General features: G+C 35.1%; 1 protein-coding gene across 7 annotated transcripts in view; it reads right to left on the bottom strand.

Annotated features, from left to right (window-relative positions):
- COP1 (COP1 E3 ubiquitin ligase) overlaps positions 1–24,576 on the bottom strand; it is a 243,488-nt gene that overhangs the window by 89,989 nt on the left and 128,923 nt on the right. For all 7 annotated transcript variants that reach the window (XM_038542423.1, XM_038542424.1, XM_038542425.1 and 4 more), the window contains 4 exons: positions 20,172–20,315; positions 17,803–17,911; positions 17,313–17,394; positions 2,091–2,207 (listed from right to left, as the gene is read on the bottom strand). In XM_038542423.1, coding sequence (XP_038398351.1) covers positions 2,091–2,207; positions 17,313–17,394; positions 17,803–17,911; positions 20,172–20,315 — 452 coding nt within the window. The remainder of the gene's footprint in view (positions 1–2,090; positions 2,208–17,312; positions 17,395–17,802; positions 17,912–20,171; positions 20,316–24,576) is intronic.

Genomic DNA, 24,576 nt, shown 5'->3' with positions numbered 1-24,576 from the left:
GCCATGGCCAAGAGAGATTTTTCCCAAGAATGGAAGGTTGGTTTAACATTCAAAACAACAATATCCCATATTATTACAATAAAGAACATAAACTACAAGATTATCTCACTAGACATAGAAAAAGCATTTGACAAAATCTAATACCCATTGATAATAAATGCTCTTAGCAAACTAGGAATAGAAAACTTACTCAACCTGATAAAGGGTATCTACAAAAATCTCACAGCTAATATCATACTTTATTCTGAAGAACAGACTGTTTTCCCCATAAGGTAAGAAAGTCCCCTCTGCCACTTCCATCCAATATTGTACATGGGCTTTTAGTTTAAAAAAGCAAAAAGACATTCACATGGTAAAGGAAGAAATAAAATTATTTTAATTCACAGATAATATGATCCTAAATGTAGAAACTCTCAAGAAATCTACAATAAAACTAAGAGGAGTCCCAGGATTGAGGCCCACATCGGGCTCCTGCATGGAGCCTGCTTCTACTCTGTCTGTGTCTCTGCCTCTCTCTGTGCATGTGTGTGTCTCTCATGAGTAAATAAATAAATTCTGAAAGAAAGAAAGAAAGAAAGAAAGAAAGAAAGAAAGAAAGAAAGAAAGAAAGAAAGAAAGAAAGAAAGAAAGAAGAAAGGTTTCTCTTTACTAAGAAGGAAAAATTTTGAAGATGTTCATATCATAGCTGGTATTTGTACAGAGTAAATATTGATAATAACTTCTAATCATAAATGATGGCCAATGGTTAGTGAGTTTGTTTATAAAATAGAAAATAACAATAAAACTCAATAGCTATTTTATTTAAATGCATGATAAAGTATTAATAATGAAATTAACTAAACAATTATTAAGTACCATATTATAAAAGTTTTACAGAAAACATTTTCTTTTCACAATCCTCATGAAGTTCCAACAGGCTATCTCTACTTTAATAAGGAATTTGGAAGGTTAAGTTAATCATGTACTTAGTGATACAAAAGGGATTTGATAAGGAAGTTGTAGGTTCAAATGGGAAAGAATATCGTATATCATGAAAAAAAATTTCTTTATGCTAATAGAGAATTCTACTTACAGATACATGTTAGACCATATACTATTTGAATCTGACTATGAAATCATGTCAGGATATAAGGGAATAAATAAGTTGAAATAAGGAAAGAGTATAATAACAAATAAGATCTAAATTGTGCTTCTTTTTTTAAAGGGCGATTCTGTTTTCATTATACAGTACTAAACTTATCTTTAAAAAATGAGATTATCAATTAAAAAAGCTATCAAAGAGATTTCCTAATGCAGAAGGTAAATTAAAGGTCTTTGCTATTCTAGTAAATATTTAGGGAGAGTGGACACATACAGAAGACAAAGGACTAGGTCAACCATATAATTTTAATTTATCTTCCAACCCATAACACTTTTCCGAATGAAAGAAGACACTAATAATACTTATGACAGTGTAAGTATAAACCATGACTGGCAAAGGCAGACATTTGGTCAATCTAGTTAAGAAAAATATTAGCAAAAAATTCTTTGCTATGATAATAACAGCTAACATGTTTTTGAATACTTCCTGTGTTACTCTATATTCCATGTTGCAAAATTTTATCTGTCTTATTCTCTGCCTATACATGGGTGCTCTGTGCAAAGGAATATATATATATATATACACCACACACACACACACACACACACACACACACACAAACATACATTTGTCCTTCATTTGTTGAAGATTGAATAGATTTCCTTTAATTAAAAAAATGGAGTTCCATGTCTATATAGCTTAATCACTTAAACATCATTACGACCTAAGTTTATGAATAAGCATAAGTTCATGCGTGCAAAGACTTAGAGGAACAAAAATAATCAACAAACCATCTCTATGTATTAAACATGGGTGACAGAACACTGAACTTAAGGCACAGCAATAAATGAGTGACGATGGCACACTGCACACTTCTAACTTAGAGTCTAATAACAAAAGTAAAATTAAAGCCTACAAGGAAAGTTATTCATTTTAAAATACAGTGTTTTATCCTACCCACAATACTCCTCTAACATCAAAAGAAGACAAAGATGTCTTAATTTCTTACCTGCACAGCCAAAAGCCAAATGGTATCTAGAAGAAGGGCTGAATTTAACACAGCATACATTAGCCTTCGCCTCAATGCTTGCCACTGAGTTGTCTAGGTTGGTAGACCATAGCTTCACTAAGACAATAAAAATGAAAATAATTAAAAAATACATTAGTAAATGCTTCTGTAAACTAGAAAGTCTGTTTATTGCTATAGTTGCCTTTTATACTAATCCAAAGCATTTTGGTTTACTAGGACCAAAAATCTTTAAATTGAATGAGTAAAAAGACAATGTATTGAAACCAAGACCAATGACCAATGTATTGAGACCAATGGAGGGGAGTGACGGTTTCAATTTTTTGCCGGAGGAGGGGAGGGCTCTTACTTAGGGAAACCCAGCTCTATCCTGGACTCTGTAGCTGAGATTTCTTTCCGTAACTAGACTTAGAAGGAGGAGGCCTGGGGCTTTCTGCCCTGAACTCTCCCATTATCTCAGTGTTATAGACTCCTTGCTCTTACCTGGGGAGAGGGCAGTTGCCCCTGTGAGCCCGAGGAAGGGGCGAGTAGGCACCCACCTTTCTGTTTTTATCTAATAAACTGCTACCCTGCCTGGATCTCTCCTTAACTGTGGGAAGGGGTCCCCTGGGCCAGGTGGTGGCGTGTCTCCCTCTACGTGTTCCCTCCCACCACAACCACAAGGACCCGCCCCGGGTGGGGCGGGGCGCACAGCCTCCTTTCTCTGTCTCTGATCAGAGCCGACACCAGACGTGATTAGCAGGCGCAGCAAATTCAATTTGTTAAATGAAATTGTATTTTGCCCACGAAAAAAAAAAAAAAAGAAACCAAGAGAACAGAGTTTCAAAGTCAGAAAATACCACAGACAAAAACTATGCCGAGAGGTAACATGATCCCATAACTAAAGCATAAAAAAGGGGTTAAAAAAAAAAAAGCAATATGGAGACACATGTATTTGTTTCAGTATTTTTTAAATGGTACCGCGGGGTGGGGAGACATCTGGCTGGCTCACTTGGTAGAGCATGTGACTCTTGATCTCAGGGTGATGAGTTCAAGCCCCGTGCTGGGTATGGAGTCTACTTTTAAAAAAATGGTGTGTATTTTTCAAGTGTCATGGGCTAGAAGAGGACTCATATAGTCATTCCACTCCAACACATATGCACACACACATACACACACACTTTCACATGCATTATCTATATCAGAAAGAAATACCATTTTTAACGTACCTGGAAGCAGTTCTTGTTTTATCTTTCAATTAAGAATTCCATGATTTTAAAATTTTATGTAGTAACTCAGGTATATGATTTAAGTATGTATAAAATAATGTTACAGCATTATTTATCTAAATGTTAAATGTTTAATATTTGACTTTTAGGGGGCATCTGGGTGGTTTGATGGTTGAGCATCTCCCTTAGGCTCAGATTGTGATCCCGGGGTCCTGGGATAGAGTCCCATATCAGACTCTCTGCAGGGGAGCCTGCTTCTCCCTCTGCCTATGTCTCTGCCTTTCTCTCTATGTCTCTCATAAATAAATAAAATCTTTTTTAAAAATTTGAGAGTCTATTCCAACAGTATACACTGAGAGTTGTAAAGATTAGGAACAAAAAACTGATCAGAGTAGGTCAGATGTGAGAGCAGAAACAGAAAGGTGAGCTGCTTTTTTGTAAGGTACCACCAAAGCAATCATTGTATCAGACATCAAAAAGGTCTTTGAAGACAATAGAATACACATAAAAAACAGACTTTTAAGATACTGGTTACAATCCTGGTTACATAGTACAATTAATAATGAACATTAACAGTAAAAATAACAAAATCTTCCTATGCCTCTTTTCAGTGGGCCCCAATATCCTGTGCATCCTGGAGAATACCAGCTTGGGCTTCAAGTACTGGCATTTGTTTAAAAGATGTTTGGGTGGGGACACCTGAGTGGCTCAGTGGTTGGGCGACTGCCTTTGACTCAGGTTGTGATCCCAGGTTCCTGGCATCCAGTCCCACATCGGGCATCCTGCAGAGAGCCTGTTTCTCCCTCTGCCTATGTCTCTGCCTTTCTCTCACTGTGTGTCTGTCTCATGAATAAATAAATAAAGTCTTAAAAAAAAATAAACGAAAGCACTTTGGGTGATTTCAATGTACATTTGCGTTGAAAACCAGTATAAAGGGGGATCCCTGGGAGGCTCAGCGGTTTGGCGCCTGCCTTTGGCCCAAGGTATGATCTTGGAGTCCCGGGATTGAGTCCCGCGACGGGCTCCAGGCATGGAGCCTGCTTCTCCCTCCTCCTGTGTCTCTGCCTCTCTCTCTCTCTCTGTCTATCATAAAATAAATAAATAAATCTTTAAAAAAAGAAAGAAAGAAAGAAAGAAAACCAGTATAAAGATGGAGGCATAGTAAATTTTAGAATCTTTTTAGTAATAATAGTATGTTGCTCTGTAAATAGAAATAAAAAAAAGTAAAAATGGTTCCAACTATCACTTCTATAAGATGGTATTTCCTGGAAACAGAGATTTTCTCTGTGTAAATGGGATAATTTATCTTTTACAAGTGTAATTCCATAGAGAGTGTCTTTAAATATGTGGACGCTGAATAAAAGTTAACCATTAAAAAAGTTATTTACAACCTAATCAACCTATTAGACTCCTAAGAGAAAAATAAGACAATATTAAAATAAAAGAATAAGAGTATTAAATAGCAATATTTGGTTTGTTTCACATTATTTTCTAATAGGACTCATGTGCTATTTTAATCAATATACAACTGTCCAAGCAATTAAGGAATACAGTTCTGAGATGAAATGGCTAGTGGTAATTAAAAGTCTGCATGTCGGGATCCCTGGGTGGCGCAGCGGTTTAGTGCCTGCCTTTGGCCCAGGGCGCGATCCTGGAGACCCAGGATCGAATCCCACGTCGGGCTCCCGGTGCATGGAGCCTGCTTCTCCCTCTGCCTGTGTCTCTGCCTCTCTCTCTCTCTCTCTCTCTTTCTGTGTGACTATCATAAATAAATTTTTTTAAAAAATTAAAAAAAAAATAAAAGTCTGCATGTCAAATACAGCATTTATAGATTAGAATATGAAGTGATAAAACTGTTATCTCAAAACATAGCAAGCCAAAGTTAATTCACAGCAAATATTTATGAAGCACCTACTATTTCCATAACCCCACTACTAATCGCTAAGAACCTTTATAAATAAGGTCTATACACCAGTATTTTAAGACAATTAAATATGAGTAAGCATAGGAATGAACTAGAAGTAACAAAATGACAGTTAAATTACAAGTCTTTTTTTAATTCCATGGTAAGTTTCTCAATGGAGTAATCATTAACATTTTAAAAATAAGTCATTATGATAAGCATAATAATTATAATTTTCAATTTAAAAGATACAAGACTAGAATTCGATATAACTGAGTTTTAATGATAACTAAGGGTTAAAAAATTATACTAAATATATACAGTATAAAAAAGGAAAATACACAAAGAATACCCTATTAAGTTATTGTTTATTAAGCAAAATAAGTGTTGTAAATTAAACTGCGCTCCCCAAAAAGTATGTTGTAGTCCTAACCTCAGGTACATTTGAGAACCACCTAATTTGTAAATATGGTCTTTGCAGATGTAGTCAAGTTAAAATGAAGTCATATTGGATTAGGATAGACCCTAAATCCAATGAATACTGCCTTTATAAGAAGAGGGAGGCTTGTATAAAGAGGTACAAAGTAAAAGAAAGCCACGTATTGAAAAAGGCAAAAATTAGATGCAACTACAAGTCAAGAAATGCCCAGGATTGCTACTAATCACCAGAAGCTAGGAAGGCAGCAAGAAAGGATTCTTCCGTAGAGCCCTCAAAGGGAGCATATGGCCTTGCCAACACATTGATTCTAGGCTTCTAGCCTCCAACAAAATGGTGAGAAAATAAATTTCTATTGTGGAAGCCAGCCAGTTTACGATAACACTGTTATGGGAACCCTAGGAAACTACTAGAACAGGTATGATGAAATAACATTAAAATCAACCTAATATTCCTAAAATGGCATCATGGATTAAAAGGTAAAATAGTAAAGTGTGTAAGAAATCAACGAAAAGTTTGGAAGAAACTGTCTAAAACAAATATAAATGAGATCATTCTCAAAATAAGGAGATGGTATGTAAAACAATAATAATACACCTGTTACTTTCTTCTTCAAAGAATGACAATAAAAATTTCAGTAACATCAAAAAACTTGTAATATCAACATTTAATGTGAAAACTATCCATTGTAAGAAAAAGTAAAAGTGAATTTAAACTAAAATACTATCCTCAAGGTAAAGAGTTAATTAAGGCACTTAAACACATTGCACTTGTTTATATATAATCTCCTTTGAATTTCAGTTAAAAAAAATCAAACTAGTAATGCTAGGAAAACCACGTTGCAATGTAAGAAGCTAAAAAAAAAAAGAAACTTGTTCTGAATACCATCAAGCTGGCTGTAGAAAATGAACTTCTTACTTAAAACTATATATTTTATTACAACTTTGATTAAAGTTAATAAGCAAAGGTCTTTTTTTCTTTTTAAAGTATCATCTGAATCTTAAGTCCCATTTAAAAATACTAAATTTGGGCGTCTCCAGGGTGGCTGACTTAGTTAATTATCTGTGTTCACCTCAGGTCATGATCCCGGGGTCCTGGTATCCAGTCCCATGTCGGGATCCCTGCACAGTGGGAAAACTGCTTCTCTTTCTCCCTTTGCCTTCCACTCTGCTCACTTTCTCTCTCTGTCTCTCTCAAATAAATAAAATCTTTTTAAAAATCCAACTACCCTACAACTACCCAACACTAACAGATGATAGTTTATCATCTATTAATTTGTAAAATCTGAGTTAAAAAGTCTCTAAGTTTCTTGTTCAAAATTATTTTTTCAAAAAATAGAACACGTTGACTATCTTTAATAACATCAGCATTAATTACAATATGCAGCATTTAGGGGATCCCTAGGTGGCTCAGCGGTTTAGCGCCTGCCTTCTGCCTAGGGCGTGATCCTGAAGTCCCGGGATCAAGTCCCACATCGGGCTCCCTGCCTATGGCCTGCTTCTCCCTCTGCCTGTGTCTCTGCCGATCTCTCTCTCTCTCTCTCTCTGCCTCTCTCTCTCTCTCTCTGCCTCTCATGAATGAATAAATAAAATATTTTAAAAAAACAATACGCAGCATTTATAGGTTTCGGGACTTCTCAGACAGGGCCCACTGCATGTCTATCTGCACCGAAACTTCCTAAAAAGGAATTTATTATAAAAGGAAAAATGAAATAGGCACAGGCGTCTGACACAGTAAAAAAGCCTGTCTTTAGTGCAAGTGTTAAGTACATTTGATATCCAGTGCTCCTGGACCCACTTCTGATGGCCTAGATGCCACAGAATGAGCAAAAAGGGATAGTGCTGTTTCACCAAAAACTATAGAAAATTTGAGGGACATACACACTAGTTTATAAATCCATTTTAAAAAATGAAAGATTCGAGACGCTTGGCTGGCTCAGCGGTTGAGCGTCTGCCTTTGGCCCAGAGCGTGATCCTGGAGTCCTACATGGAGCCTGCCTTTCCCTCTTCCTATGTCTCTTTCTCTCTGTGTCTCTCATGAATAAATAAAATGTTAAAAATAAATAAATAAAAAATGAAAGATTAGGCAAAAAGATGTTCACTGTGACAACACTGATTTATCAACACAAGTTTTTCTTTTAAAATTAATCAAATAGAAAAGAGACCTTGTTATATTAGTTAGCTATTGTTGCATAGCAAACTGCCACATAAAAGTTGCTAAATTTACTGTCACAGTTTCTGAGGGTCAGGAATCTCTGAGCAGCTTAGCTGGGTAGTCTTGGCTCAGAGTCTCAAGGCCCAAAGGCCACCATTCAGCTGAGCTCACTCAACATGGCTCTTGGCATGCGGATTCAGTTCCCTTCCATTTGGGCTCATAACAATATTGCTAGCTTCTCTACACTGAACCAAATACTAAAGAGAGAATAATGAAGATAGAGGCTACAGAGTTTTACACAAACTAATTTCACAAGTGACAGGCCTTTACTTCCATAGTATTTTACCAATTACACAGACTGCAGCAATGGGGAGGCAAGGAACAACTCAAGCATGATAATACTAGGAGACAGAGATCACTGGGGCCATCTGGGAGGCTGTCCAACATAAGCCTTTTAATTTCATTTGGACACAGGAGATATTACACTTAGTAAAGTTATAACTTATAGGAAAGATAATTGCCTAAAGTTACAAATTACAGGAAAGATAACAGTTATCCTAATGTTTCTTATTATGTTGAAATTCGTTTTTTAGCCCTTTGATAAAACAGGATTTCATTCAATATGAGTTACCTAAATTAACTTTTAAACTTGTAAAGATTTCATATTTATCACTTTGACATTAATATATGCAGCTATGAAAATTTGGAATGAATAAGAACCTATACAGGCTCCCTGCTCAGTGGGGAGTCGGCTTCTCCCTCTGCCCCTCTTACCACTTGTGCTCTCTTTCAAAAATAAATAAATAAATAATCTTAAAAAAAAAAAGAATAAGAACCTATAACTACTGCTGTTCTAAAGCCTAAATGCTCTTCAAATTCATATTTGGAGATTTTTAAAAAAATCTTTAAAAATGTGCTTATTCTAATTCAAAAGCAAGATTTATTGCAAATGACTCTTAGTTTATATATTCAAAAAGGAAATATATTTTTAGCAAAGAACTTATAAATTGGTCATAAAATTCTTTCCAGATTACCTTGCTCTATGGCAATACTACATCTATTAGCCTGCTACATTCATGTTTAACACACATGTATGTGCACATATATTCTTGAAAGTAAATCATTTTTAAAATACACAGCCTTAGGGATCCCTGGGTGGCGCAGCGGTTTAGCACCTGCCTTTGGCCCAGGGCGCGATCCTGGAGACCTGGGATCGAATCCCATGTCGGGCTCCCAGTGTATGGAGCCTGCTTCTCCCTCTGCCTATATCTCTGCCTCTCTGTGTGTGTGTGTGTGTGTGTGTGTGTGTGTGTGTGTGTGTGTGACTATCATAAATAAATAAAAAATTTTTTAAAAATTAAAAATAAAAAAATAAATAAAATACACAGCATTAAATAAATAAATGACAGGATAATACAAAAACTGTCATTTATGACCCAGTATTATGCACTGAAAAAATATCCATTAATATTAAAAATTTAATGAATACAAAATATGTAAAATGTTAAAATATAAGACATAAAATACTAAATATATGTGTAAAACACATTAAAAGCAATTTTCTTAAAAGATTTTATTTATTTATTCATGAGAGACATAGAGAGGCAGAGACATAGAAGAGGGAGACTGATTCAGGACTTGATCCCAGGACCCCAGGATCGATCTCTCTTTCTCTCTCTCTCTCTCTCTCTCTCTCTCTCTCTCTCTCTCTCTCACACACACACACACACACACACACACACACACACACACACACTGGAATATTACTCAGCCATCAAAAATAATGAAAACTTGCATTTGCAATGACAAGGATGGAACTAGAGGCTATTATGCTAAGCAAAGTAAGTCAATCAGAGAAAGAAAATTACATGATTTCACTCATATGTGGAATTTAAGAAACAAAACAGGATCATAGGGAAAGAGAAGAAAGAGGAAAAGATGAAATCAGAGAGGGAGACAAACCACAAGAGACTCTTAATCACAGGAAACAAATTGAGGGTTGCTGGATGGGACAGGCGTGAGGGTATGGGGGAACTGGGTGATGGACATTAAGGAGGTCACGGTATGCAATGAGCACTGGCTATTATATAAGACTGTTCAATCACTGACCTCTACCTGTGAAACTAATACTACACTACATGTTAATTAATTGAATTTAAATTTTTAAAAAGTAATTTAAAATAACCTCTTACTATAAATTATCACAAAGGCAGTATTCTATAAGCAATACTTCATAAGTAAAAATCACCAAAGAGTGATAAATACATTTATATTATCACTTTTGGGCCTTTTGGCTAAGATCAAGTGAAACACATTTATATTATACTAAATATTTTAAGATGAGCTTAAAAGCATTTGGGACTTTTTGTACCAATCAAGACAGAGTAAAAGAACACTACAAGGAATCTCTCTTACTATGGGTTTACTTAGAAGACAATATTAAAAACAAAAAGCAAAAAGTAAATGTCTGAGGAATCTGAAAAGTAAGGAAAAATAGGCATTACGGAAAGGACATTCAAAACTTAAAAGAAGTAATCAGTACAGAAGTGAGAGGACCATTTCTTTTCTCCTATGGCAAGCCAAAATCAGCACCTCAAATAGTAAAACTGAGGAAAATCCCTGTGTTTCTGACCCTAAGACTGGTAAAAGGCATTACTGAAGCCAGAGGACTGAGGGTCATGTTTTTCATTTGTTTTATTCTTCTCTCTCAACTCTCCCTCTGGGTGGGCTTCCATCACAGAGCTGTAGCAGTAAGGTAAGCAAATATTCCCACAGAAAATCCATCTCCGTGGTCATAAAACGGAGTAATTCATCTGTAGAGAACCCCAACTTTCTTGACAAAGCATCAGTAAAAAAAATGGGAGACAAAGATGCCTGGGTGGCTCAGGTCATGATCCTGGGGTCCTGGGATTAAATTCCAAATCAGGCTCTCCACAGGAGGTGGCTTCTCCCTCACCTATCTCTCTGGTCTCTGGTGAATAAATAAATAAAATCTTTATTTAAAAAAGAGGGAGAGGAAGACAAAGAATATGGGAGAAACCTGGAAAAGAAGGCAATCCCATACTCTGTGTATGAACAAGCCTTACTCTTGTAGTCATATATAAGCTCTGTATGTGTATAATGGACACACAGGAGCAACACAAAGGCTTTGTGCATTAAATTACAATTGAAAAGACGACTCAATTTCCACAGATTAACTCCTGACTGGCATATGTATGAGACAAACAATGCAGCACAGCAAAGGCTTTGAAAACCACACTGGCAATGGAACTATCATTCCCACTACTACAGAAAGCAAGACAGGACATAGAGTCACCATCTAACCTGCTGATAACCTGCGTACAAAAGAATATAAAAAAAAAATATTCTCCAGAAAATTTGAACAGGACCCAGAGTCTTACAAAATATTCAAAATGCCTAAGTTACAACTCACCAATTACAGAACATACAGAAAGCCAAGAAAATTTTCAAACGAAGATACTATCAACAAAAACCAATCCTAAAATCTGATGTTGGGATTATGAAACAGATTTTAAAGCAACTATTATAACTGCTCCATGGGATTCCTGGGTGGCGCAGCAGTTTGGCGCCTGCCTTGGGCCCAGGATGCGATCCTGGAGACCCGGGATTGAATCCCACGTCAGGCTCCTGGTGCATGGAGCCTGCTTCTCCCTCTGTCTGTGTCTCTGCCTCTCTCTCTCTCTCTCTGTGTGACTATCATAAATAAATTTTAAAAAATAAAATAAAATAAAATGAAGAGATAAAAATACTCCGTAGAAATATATGAACTATAAAATAAGAAATGAAACTTTTAGAAAAAAATACAGTAAATTACATAAAAGATTCACTGGACTGAATCAGTATCAAAATGGAAATAGATAAAGGAGCCAGTGAACTAAAAGAACGACAGAAATTACAATTAAAAAAAAAAAGAAATTACAACAATTCTAAATGATTGAGACCCTAACAATATAACTTCAAAAAACCAAAACACACACACAAAAGGAGGCAAAACATCCCCCGACTGAAAGGAGAAATAAAATCAGATTTCAACACTTCTGTTTCATAATCAATAGAACAAAGAGACAAGACAACAAAAACAGCAAAGATATAGAAAACCAAAAATATACCATCAATAAGCTTGATCTAATTGACACTCCACTGGAGAATACAGATTCTTTACAACACACTGGGAATATTTACCAAGGCAGACCATATTGTGGGCCATAAAACAAATCAAATTACTTTTTTGTTTCCATGCTATTGTGGGGCAACCTGATTGGGTGGAGGACAGCAGTACAGTAAGAAAGAATTCACCCAAAGCAAAACAAAAGAGATAAAAATTTATTAAATACACTGCAAGGAAGCAGTGGGCAAGACAGCAAAAGAGAGACTGTCTGCCATAAGGCAGTAGTGGGGTCTATAATAAGGTGTAAGTGAAGACGTACGGGAACACATGGAATTTTCCTCTTTGGTGATTGTCCCTGGTTGTAAGTTGCCCACTGGTCAGCTAAGGTCTCTGGCTATTTTGAGGTGGGTCACCTAATGAGTCTGTCTGCATCAGCCTGGTGGTCACTGTGGGCCCTTTTACCTTACTCAGGTTCCACTGCTCAAGCCTAAAAGTGGCTTCTACAGCTCTGTTTGCTGACATGACTGACCCAAGTAAGCTCCAAACATAATCTACTAAAAGTAAAGAGTTTGTTGAAACAATTTATATTTAAAAATCAAATATTTTAGGGGTTCCTGGGTGGCTCAGTTGGTTAGGCATCCAACTCTTGACTTTAGCTCAATTCATAATCTCAGGCTTGTGAGATACAGCACTGTGCTGGGCTTCATGCTCTGTAGAGAGTCAGCTTGGAATTCTCTCTCTCCATCCCCCTCTGCCCCTCCTCCCCACTCTCTCTCAAATAAGTAAATCTTTAAACAATAGTTTTTCCATAAACTAGTAAAAAAATGAATGAAAACCAACGTATTTTAAACATAATTTTCTTTTTCTTTTCTTTTTTTTTTTTTTTTAGAATTTATTTACTTCAGAGAGAGAACATTAGCAGAAGGAGTAGTAGAAGAAGAAGCAGATTCCCCACTAAGCAGGGACCCTGATGCGGGGCTCAATCCCAGGACCCAGGACCCCAGGATCATGAACTGAGCTAAAGGCAGACACCTTACCAACTGAGCCACCTGGGTGACCCTAAACATTATTTTCAGCACCATAAACTATTTAGTTTTAATAATATGCAGGATCTGGGGCAGCCCGGGTAGTTCAGTGGTTTAGAGCTGCCTTCAGCCCAGGGCATGATCCTGGAGGCCCAAGATCAAGTCCCACATTGGGCTCCCTACATGGAGCCTGCTTCTCCCTCTGCCTCTGCCTCTACCTATGCCTCTCTCTCTCTCTGTGTCTCTCATGATTAAATAAAAATCTTCAAATAAATAAAAAATATAAATAAATAAATAAATAATATGCAGGATCTGTATGCTGAAAACTATAAAATATTAAAAAAAATTTTTTTTAGTCCTGAATTTGGTAGAGATAAACCATGTTCATGAAGGGGCACCTGGGTGGCTCATTTAAGCATCTGACTTTTGCTTAGGTCATGATTCCAAGGTCCTGGAATCACACCCTGCATCAAGCTCCCAGCTCAGTGAGAAGCCTGCTTCTCCCTCTCCCTCTCCCTCTGCAGCAACCCCTGCTTGTGTTCTCTTTCTCTGTGAAATAAATAAATAAAATCTTAAAAAAAAATGTTCATGAAATAGAAATCTCAATATATTAAGGCATCAATTTTTCCCCAAAATGATCTACAGATACAATATTATCTTAATCAAAATCTCAGCAGGATTCTCCATAGGAACTGGCAACTTGATTCTAGAATGTACATGGAAGGGTAGAGGAAGTAAAAAGCTAAAATTATTTTCAAGAACATAGAAGACTCATACTACTAGATATCAAGAATTACTGTAAAGCTACAAATGAAGACAATGGGTTATAGAAAAGGAAGAAAAACATAGGTCAATGTAGATAGAATATAAAAAATATATACCCCTCCATCAAAAAACAGACGGAACCAGAAGGAGGCAGAAACTAGTAAGGACATAGTTGAACTCAAAACACCATCAATCAAATGAATATAAATGATATACAGACTACTTTATCTAACTAGAATATACATTCTTCTCAAACTCATGAAGATATACACCAAGACAGAGGACATTCTGGGCTATAGACACATCTTAACAAATTAAAAGTAGCAGATTTTTTAAAATGTATCTCTTAGGCCACAATGGAATTACACTAGAACTCAATATCAGAAAGACAGAAAATTCCAAAATGCCTAGGGATTAAACAACACACTTCTAAGTAATACATAAGTCAAGTAAGAAATCTCAAAACAATTTTTAATACTTTGAAATAAATAAAAAGTAAAATAAAACTTAACAAAACTTATGGAGTGCAACACTTAAAGGAACATTTATAACATTAAATGCATATATTATATTACCAAAGAGCAAAGATCTACAATCAATAATCCAAGCTTTTAATTTAGGAAACTAGAAGAAGAGCAAATCAAACACAAAGTAAGCAGAAGAAAACAAGTGATAAAATAAAATCCACCCTAAAATTCATATGGGTTCTTAGTAGACCCTAAATAGCCAAAACAATCTTGAAAAAGAAGAAAAAATATGGAGGACTCACATTTCCTGATTTCAAAACAAAGCTACAAAACAATGCAATAGTGGCGTAAAGACACAGATCAACCAAGAGAAAAGACTAGAAATAAACCCTCGAAGATACAATCAAATCATTTTTGAAAAGGGCTCAAGACCTTTCAATGAGGAAAGGACAATGTTTTTAAAAAGTGGTACCAAGAAAAATGGATATCCACATGTAAAAGAAAGAAGTCAAAGTCAGAATCTTACTTTACACTATATACAAAAGTTAAAACAGATCAAAGACATGTGAGAGCTCAAACTATAAAACTCTTGGGGGCCTTGAGGGGCTCAGTCAGTTAAGCATCCAATTCTCAATTTGAACTCGGGTCATGATCTCAGGGTCGGGGATCTAATCTAGCCCTGCATCGGACTCTGTTCTCAGCGGAGAGTCTGCTTGTGCCCTCTCCCTCTGCTCCTCCCACTACTTGCACAGTATCTCTCTAAATTAAGTACATAAATCCTTTAAAAAAAATCAAACTATGTAACTAACTCTTGGAAGAAAACAAAGAGTAAAGTCTTCATAACATTGGATTTGTACAGGACACCAAAGACACAGGCAACAAAATAAAATTAGACAATTTGGACCTCATCAATATGAAAACACTTTGTGCATCAAAGCACACTATCAATAAATCACATATCTGATAAGGGATTAATATCCAGAGACTATCCAGAGAATCCTAAAATTCAATAACAGCAGCAAACAAACAAACAAAAAACCTTTAAAAAAATGGGCATAGGACTTAAATAAACATTTCTCCAAAGAAGATAAATAACCAATAAGCACATGAAAAGACACTCAACATCACTATCATTAGGAAAATTCAAAGAGAAACCACAATAAAATATCACATCATATCATTAAAGTCATTAGTATTAAGGAAGGAAGGAAGGAAGGAAGGAAGGAAGGAAGGAAGGAAGGAAGGAAGGAAGGAAGGAAGGAAGGAAGGAAGATGTGGTGGTGAAGATACAGAGAAACTGAAATAGTTAGGCACTGGTGGAAATGTAAAATGTACAGTCGCTATGGAAAAGAGAATGAATGATGGTTCCTCAAAAATTTAAACATGTAAGTAACATATGATCCAGCAATTCCATTTCTGAGTCTATTCCCAGAAGAACTAAAACGAGGACATAAAAATATATCTTATCACTCATGTTCAGAGCAGCATTATTCACAAGAGCTCAAAACATAACCCAAAGGTCTGTCCTTTGATGAATGAATGGATAAACAAAATGTGATACACTCATAAAATAGATTATAATTCAGCCTTGTAAAAGAAATTCTGACACATGCTACAACATGGATGAACCTTGTGACTTTATGCTAAGTGAAATAAGCCAGATACAAACAGACAAATACTACACGATTCCACTCATATGAGGTAGATAGGAGTTGTAAATTTCATAGAAGCAGAAAGTAGAAAGGTGACTGCAAAGCGTTGGCAAAATGGTTAAATGAATGGTTCATTTTATGCTATGCATATTCTAATTCAATTTAACATGAATAAATAACTTTAAAAATCCCTTCCTACCTAAATTGTTTCAAATGGCTTCTATTTTTCAGAGAAAGACTGACCAGTCACCACTTTTGAATAAATATTAATCTTCAGTACAAAAATATGAGTATTCAACTCAATAAAAGCTATCCCACATATATTATGAAAAAGAACATTTAACATTAATTAGTAAAACTTTGTATTCAAACATACAAATATCAACTATCATATGATACTCTAAATAATTTATAAATTCAAGGATAATTTCCTAAAACAACCAAGAAGAAACGTATTCCAATCTATACATACTATGGGTAAACAACTTGCTACTTTTTGTTTGGCGTAAAGTCCTGTCATGTTCCTGTCTCTTTTACAGACTAGGGCATGCACTACCATTACAAAATAAACTTTTCAACACTAGAGCTATCTCTGCCTATCTAACCACTAGTCTGGAGGTTACATGTAGAAAAAAATGGCAGGGACACCTGGGTGGCTCAGTGGTTTAGCGTCTGCCTTTGGCTTCAGGGCGTGATCCTGGAGTCCAGGGATCAAGTCCCACATCGGGCTCCTTGCATAGAGCCTGCTTCTCCCTCTGCCTCTATCTCTGCTTCTCTGTGTCTCTCATGAATGAATAAATAAAATCTTTAAAAAAAAAAAAAAAAAAGAATGGCAAAAAATTAAAACCATTAACTATAAGGTAAAAGAAATCTGTTAACAGGGCTTTATAAATCTAATGGTGAGCATAACCAGGCCAAAAAAACATTAAGGATAACTGAAAAAAAATGAATAGTAATGATGGATACACAGAGATGTATTGGGGACACCTGGGTGGCTCAGTGGTTGAGCATCTGCCTTTGGCTCAGGTCATGATCCTGGAGTCCTGGGGTCATGGGATCTAGTCCTCTGCACTAGACTCCCTGCGGGGAAGCCTGCTTCTCCCTCTGCCTATGTCTCTGCTTGTCTCACTATGTCTCTCATGAATAAATAATAAAAATTTTTTTAGAAAAGAGATATCTGTCTAAATATTTCAGAAAAAAAGTTTACTTGATGGTATATATAAAGGAATTGGTTATAAAAATATCACCATATGACATGAATCCAGAGAAAATTATTATAATGAAGATGTAGTATATACATTTTTCTTTCACTCCAAAAGAGATAGATTGTGGTGCTTAGATTATTTTTAGAATGATAATCACAAAGGATTGCTATGATTTCTAATAAATATCTGCACCTCTGCCACTAAAAGGAATTAAGTTGGGAGTAAGGAATTAGAGAAAGTAGAAGAGATTCAAATAGTACCTTTTGCATCATCAGAACCCGATGCCAAGAGTTTAGGATCCATTAAGTTAAAGTCAACACTCCAACACCTTTTCTCATGTTCCTAGACATAGAAGGAAGACAAAAAGTAGTATCAGACAGACATAGATCTTATAAGAAATTAAGCAAAAAGCTTGATACCAATTTATTGCTCTGGTGGGAGAGAGAAAGAACAGGCTACAAAAACAAATGAGATGCAAAGTAATTTCCAGGCTTTTTATATATACATATTTTATTGCTTTTGGAAATGCATTTGACACATTCTTCAAATGCAAAACAAGTCTGAAGAAATGTTTTAGAAAAGCATTATCTGCTATTACATAGGTATAAAAAATGCTAAATAGTGACTTTAAATTTGTAATTAAAAGCATTATTTGCTATACATAGGTATAAAATTGCTAAATAGTGGCTACATTTGTAATTACAATTAAGTAAAAATGTGAACCTTAAAAAAAAATAATATCCTATTTACCTGATAGACCTTTGACCTCTGTCCTGTGAATCCATCCCATAGGATGACAGTGCCTTCATAATCACTGCTGGCTAACAGATTCTTATGGTAACTACTCCAACTGATACAGCTGAAAGAAAGAAAGAGAGTTAAGCTTTACTTTATGTAGAAATAAGTAACAATGAATACAAAGAATTTTGATGTGTGCAGAAAGATTAGAACCCTTAAGAAATGGTCAACATGGCTTCATAATCATTAATCTGCCCACAACACAGCTGGGAAGAAATATATCAATTAACTCCTAAGTTTTTCTACTGAACTACCTAATAATGACCCTTACACCACTACTCACTCTGATCACTAACCAAAAGATGCACATAAGCCTAAAGCCACCACTGGCCAAATGTCAGAAATGAAAGCATGTCTATGAGTGTAAACAGAGGCTAATGGGACACAAAGCATGCCATAGCACAATGACAGAGACGTATTCAAATTGTGTAGGCCCCTGGATCAAGTTGTGCCAAAACGTATAAGTTAATAAACTAATCTGAACTGGGGGGGCACCTGGGTGGCTCAGTGGTTGAGCATCTCCCTTCACCTCAGGGTATGATCCTCGGGTCCTGGGACTGAGTCCCGCATTGGGTTCCCTGCAGGGCGCTTGCTTCTCCCTCTACGTCTCGGCCTCAGTCTGTGTGTCTCTCAGGAATAAATAAGATCTTTTTTGAAAATAAATAAATAAATAAATAAATAAATAAATAAATAAATAAACAAACAAACAAGCAAGCAAGCAAGCAAGCAAGCAAGCAAGCTAATCTGAATTGGGTTTCTGTGTTTACATTAAAAAAATCTCATCTAAAAAAAAATCTCATCTACTATAACCTTAGGATTGATTTTAAGAGTCAGAATTAAGCTTTTACCATTTATGGTTTCAGCTATTAAGTGCTCCAAAACTGAGAATACAACATCTAAAAATGTATGCTTTTGGTGAGACACATATGTGAATCATGTATATATAGTAAAGCTTAGGTATATTAAGGAAGAAGCCACTTAGAAAGCAATTAACCTAGATGACTTTTGACTTCAGGTCATAATCTCAGGGTATGAAATTAAGCCTCACGTTGGGCTCTGTGCTGGATGTGGAACCTGCTTGAGATTCTCTCTCCCTCTGTCCTTCCCTGCTCATTCTCCTTAAAAAAAAAGTGTAATCTTATAAAATAAGGATTGCTACTATGCCCTCTGTTTCATAATGGTTAAAAGCAGAGACTCTGCAATCAAACTGTTTGAATCCTGGCTCCTCCAGAGACTAGCTGTGTGATTTCAATCAAGTTAATTAACCTTTCTGTGCTTCAGCTTCCTCGTGTCTAAGATTGGGCAATAACAGTATCTAATAGGTCTACTTAAGATAAAGATAATGTCTGTCACATAGGAATTCAATAAAGTTATGTCTTACTCGTGCTGTTTTCTTTCCACTTAGGATAAACTATAACAGATTCTCAGTTGTGAGCACCACTGATGAATGAGCAGCCTCACAAATTATCAGCCTACCATTGTTATGAATTAATTAGGAAAGAAAAAGGAAAGCTATAACAAATACATTATATAAATACTGTAATACTTGCTAAATTATTAACATTATTAAAATGACTACACACATATATGTATGTTAATTCAGTTAAAAAAAGATACAAGGACAGTTGGAAAATGTTCACAGATATAAATAAATTATTAAATGATTTCCATGCATCATTCCAATTTAAGCCAGCACCCATGAGAATAGCTTAGGAAACTTGTTTTTAAAAATGTAGATTATAAAATTCCCCTGAGATTTTGGGATTGGCAGATCTAAAGTAATTTCTAGTTCCTGCACTTTTAACAGTACTCTAGATTTGAAAAGCATTCATTATGAGCTCTAACCCTAACCTATGAAAGTTAAATATTAGGCCCTCAATGAAAAGCAGCAAAATGTTCTTATAAAAACAATTCTTTTTTTTCTTAAAACAATTCTTAAAACTATAAACAATTATAATATGTGAAGATATGACATGCTAGGAATGGGTCAGGAATTTTTCCTGACTTTCAGACAGTATACATAGGCTAAAGTAATCCCTTATTCAACACCCCCTGGATGATCATTTACAACACATAATTTTATTTAAGTGAAGCAAAGAGGACTTTCATTTGTCAAAGAGAAAAACAATGACTACTAACCCCCACAGGGAAAAAGCAACCATAATCTGTAAGATAGATTCTGAAGTATTCTCTGTATACAATTACTGTTCACTATGAATGAGTAAGGAATCTCACAGAAAGGTAAAATAACAAACTCATACTAACTATAGATATTAAATATTTTATACACACATTATGTCTAAAAAAAATAACCTAAGTACCTGATTTTGGAATTGCAGGTCATTTCATTTTCAGGGTAATGAATATCCACCGCATCCTGAATGACTGTGCCATATTCATAGACTTTAATCTTCTTTGTAACCCCAGCAATTGCAAAATAGTCACAATCTCGGTCAAATTCAATACTATGGAAGAAAATGTGTATTTAGTTAGTAAGACTATTTCCCTATCCCTGTGACATTACAATGACAACATTTCAGGGGTTTTTTTTCTATTTCTAAAGTCAAAATGTCTATAAGAATAAGAGATTGACTTGAAATGCCCCCAAATTGTACTAGACTTTATGTTCAGATAAAGTCATGATCAAGACATACCACATTACAAGTGGTAGAGAACTGTGCATAGCTACACAATTCTTATAGCTACCCCCCAGTTCCTAGAAACATCACATGTTTTTCAATTCATCTTTAGTAAACCATATTAAAACCTACCCAACTATAAAGATTAACAAGTTGAATTATAAAAGTAGCAAGGAAAGATGAAAAGGTTTGGTATATTAAAAAATATGTTAGAAGAGAATTACCAAATAATCTCTTCATAAATCTATTTCCCTGCTACCATTTTGTGAGGATGACAGAACTTCCCAGTATGCAATGTTATTTTAATAAATTAGTACACAAACTGAATTACTGAAGCAATTAAAGAAAAGATGATGACAAAGGTATGAAATATACACAAAAATGGAATCATTAACTTATCACTATGTTTTCCCAAACTCATTTCTCACCTCCCAAAGATGATCTAACTTATGTAACTCCCAATAGTTTCTTACACCACAAAAAAGGGAAAAACTAAAAATCTCCTTTTTTAGGGTTACTTGGGGAATTCATCCTTCTCTTACTGACTTTTTACACAAGTTCCAAAATAAGATACTTCAAAGCAAAGCACACCTTATTCACCTTTATTGAACTTAACTTGGAGTCTCAACAAAGTTGTTATATAACCAGCAAGAAATATAAGTAACCTAATGGAAATAAGAGTGAAATGAATTATCACGTATTTCTCAAGAAGTTAAGAATCTGTTCTAGAAGCTTAGCTGTAAGGCTAGATAAGAATTCTCACTGATCTATAATTAATTACACAATAGTAACAGCTAACATTCACTGACCACTAAGCATAACCACTGGTATTAATTTATTTAATTCTCATAATAGCCCTACGAGACAGGTATTACCTTTATCTACATTTTACACACAAGAAAACTGAGAATTAGAGGTGAAGCAATTTGCCTAAAGTTAGTAAGCCTTTAAGTGGCTAGGATGATATGGTAGTACTCTGCATATATCAAGCATTCACTCAATGTGTATAAATACCTACACTTTTCTTTCTGGGTTACTTGTGATATCCTTTTGCAGAACAGTTAATGATTAGTTAATAATTTAGTTAAAAGCTTACCAAGCTAATGATGATGATGAATAAAAGGTACATAATATGAATATTTTGTATAAAAACACATTGAGATGTGCACTTTTCTTATAGCTTTAAATCCTTTCTTAATGTTATAACAATTTCATTAAATGTTATGGGCTATAGCACAAATCAGCAAATATTCCCTCCAATAAAATAGAACTACATGGCAAAGCAATGAATTTCTCTTTACAACAACCATAACTGAACTGCTGGTTCAGCTGTTATCTGCCCTATGGATTCTAATGTAGCACAGTTATATTGATGGCAACTACTTATCTATCCTGATTCAATTTATACCCATAGTGTAATGCCACGGAAGGAGAAATATTACTGTGTCTGGCAAAGAAGAGTTCTCAGAACTGAAATCCTATCCTTTACTGAGAAAGTTTGGGTATGGCTGAAACTTCAATCTAGATACTTTTACTCCACATACAAACATATATGGCTAATAAATCAGCATTATAGTGTTGTGCAAGTAAAAGTTAATAGGTCATTTTCAAACTATCATGTTTTAAGAAAAAAGTTTAAACACTAGCTTATTAAAATAACAGCCTAAGACAATGCAGGGAGAAAATTACCATATAAATAAAAATGCTAATTGTCAAAAGAATTGATTTGAGGATATAAATAAGCAAGTCAATAAGTTTACTATTTCTTCTGTTGCTACCCTGTTATTCAAGATAGCTCTCTTTTTTCAACAAAGGTTATTACTCACCTGCATTAGCTAGCTCATTCTTAACTCTTATACTAAAACTTAACTTTTTAGGGGTGCCTGGGTACACAGTTGGCTAAATAAAGCATCTGATTCTTGGTTGTGACCTCAGGGTCTTGAGATCAAGCCCTGCCTTGGGCTCTGTGCTCAGTGGGGGTATGCCTGAGATTCTCTCTCTTCTCCTTCTCCCTCTGCCCCTCCGACTCATGCTCTCTCGCTTTAAATAAATCTGTTTTAAAAATTAACTTTTTGTTTTGAATTGTTATTATAGTCCTATGTTCTGTCATGTTTTGCTCTTAAATATTGTATCAAGGATCTGTACGGTATCCTTTTCTAATAATCTGGGATATTTACGTTTTGTATAATTTTAAAACAATAAAATTCTAATTAAAATACTGACCGGAAAGTATAAAGAATAATATTTCCAGTAAATTCTGGTAAAAAGAGAGACAAAGAGTTGTCTTTTAAAAAAATCTAAGTACTTCCACACATCACTAAGACTCAGGATTTCAGTATTTCCAAACACGGAATCATTGGTTCCCAATTTTTGACACATTTAATCATATTTGATCATAAACATAAACAAAATTAGATTCTAAAAACATATCACCAAAAAAAATACTAAAAAATTAAAAAATAAAAATAAAAATATATCATGGAATAACTCAAATGAACAGTATAGTTTTTAGGTACAGCCAGCCTTTCAGAGCTACTCCAAAATGGATGGCATGGCCTCTTATTTTACAACACAATATTTCAGTTGCTTTAATTACAAAATCTGATTAACACAAACAAAAATAATTCAACAGTGACTAGTTAAGCTGAAACAAAAGCAAAATAAAAAATATAAACAAATTGAAACATATCTGCTTGTGCAATTAAATTCAAAAAATTTGTAGTAAGTTTTACTTGTTATACCAAATTCCTTTCTGCTATCTACTATCACTAGCAATTCTTAAAGGAAGTAGTTTATGAAAGCTTATTGCAATGATAAACTCAGTTCACAGAAATTTTTAAAATTTCAAAATACAGATTTGCTTTGAAAAATAGTATTGGGGATCCCTGGGTGGCGCAGCAGTTTGGCGCCTGCCATTGGCCCAGGGCGCGATCCTGGAGACCCGGGATCGAATCCCACATCGGGCTCCCGGTGCATGGAGCCTGCTTCTCCCTCTGCCTGTGTCTCTGCCTCTCTCTCTCTCCTCTCTCTCTCTGTGACTATCATAAATAAATAAAAATTAAAAAAATAAAAATAAAAAAAGAAAAATAGTATTAATGGGGACTTATTTTAAACATAGAAATAAACCGCTTTTTTCTTTCACACTAGGAATGTTTCAACTGTTTTTAAAAAGTGATTTATTTAAACAGTTATAAAAGGCTAATTCAGCTGTAGGAAACTGGCTACTGTCCTTTTGTAAAGGGCCATCAGTCAAGTGATTAAGCATCAAGGCAACAGACCACACAGGACAGCTGATTAACTCATCCCTCTAGCACAATGTGGCATGAAACAATGCAAAGATGGCAATATCCCAACAGAATCGTGCTCCCACTGTCACACTGGTTTTGCAATAACAAAACAAGTATTAACAGAGTGGATTAATATCCCTTAACACTAGAATCCTGCTTATCTAAAGGAAATGTAAGGAAACACAGTTGTTAGACGTCTAATTTATACATAGATGTCTAATTTATCACCAAGAAAGCGTGACTCAAGAGACAAGCTGCTATGATTTCCAGGAAACAAAGAAATTGGTCATTTTAATAAAAAGAAATAGGCAGATCTTTAAAGAATACAAACGTAGGTAAAGTAAATAAGAATTGATGTTATTCAACTGACTTTCTCCAAAATCAATCAATAATAGCTAAACCTTCCATAACATACAAAACTATGTATAAATCACTCTATTAAGCACCTACATAAAACTATATTTAATCTTCAAATCTCTACTGTATAAATAAGGAAATTAAGGTTTTTTTTAAAGGAAATTAAGTTATATTGATGTTAAATAATATGCCCAAACTTCACTAAATAATTCAAATTCAAGCAATCTGGCTCCAGAGTCTATGTTCTCAATCACTATGCAAAACTCCCATTTTGGGGAGACTGGGTGTCTCAAGTCAGTTAAGCATTTGACTCTTGATTTCAGGTCAGGTCATGATCTCTGGATCTTGGGATCTAGCCCCAAGTCAGGCTCTGTGCTCAGCGGGGAGTCTACTTGAGGGTTTTATCTCCCTCTTCCCCTCAAATAAATAAATAAATAAATCTT

Source organism: Canis lupus, chromosome 7, assembly GCF_011100685.1.
Source record: "Canis lupus familiaris isolate Mischka breed German Shepherd chromosome 7, alternate assembly UU_Cfam_GSD_1.0, whole genome shotgun sequence".
In the NCBI taxonomy this organism is placed as follows: domain Eukaryota; kingdom Metazoa; phylum Chordata; class Mammalia; order Carnivora; family Canidae; genus Canis; species Canis lupus.
The sequence above is the reverse complement of the archived record's forward strand: the minus strand, read 5'-3'. Positions and strand labels throughout refer to the sequence as shown.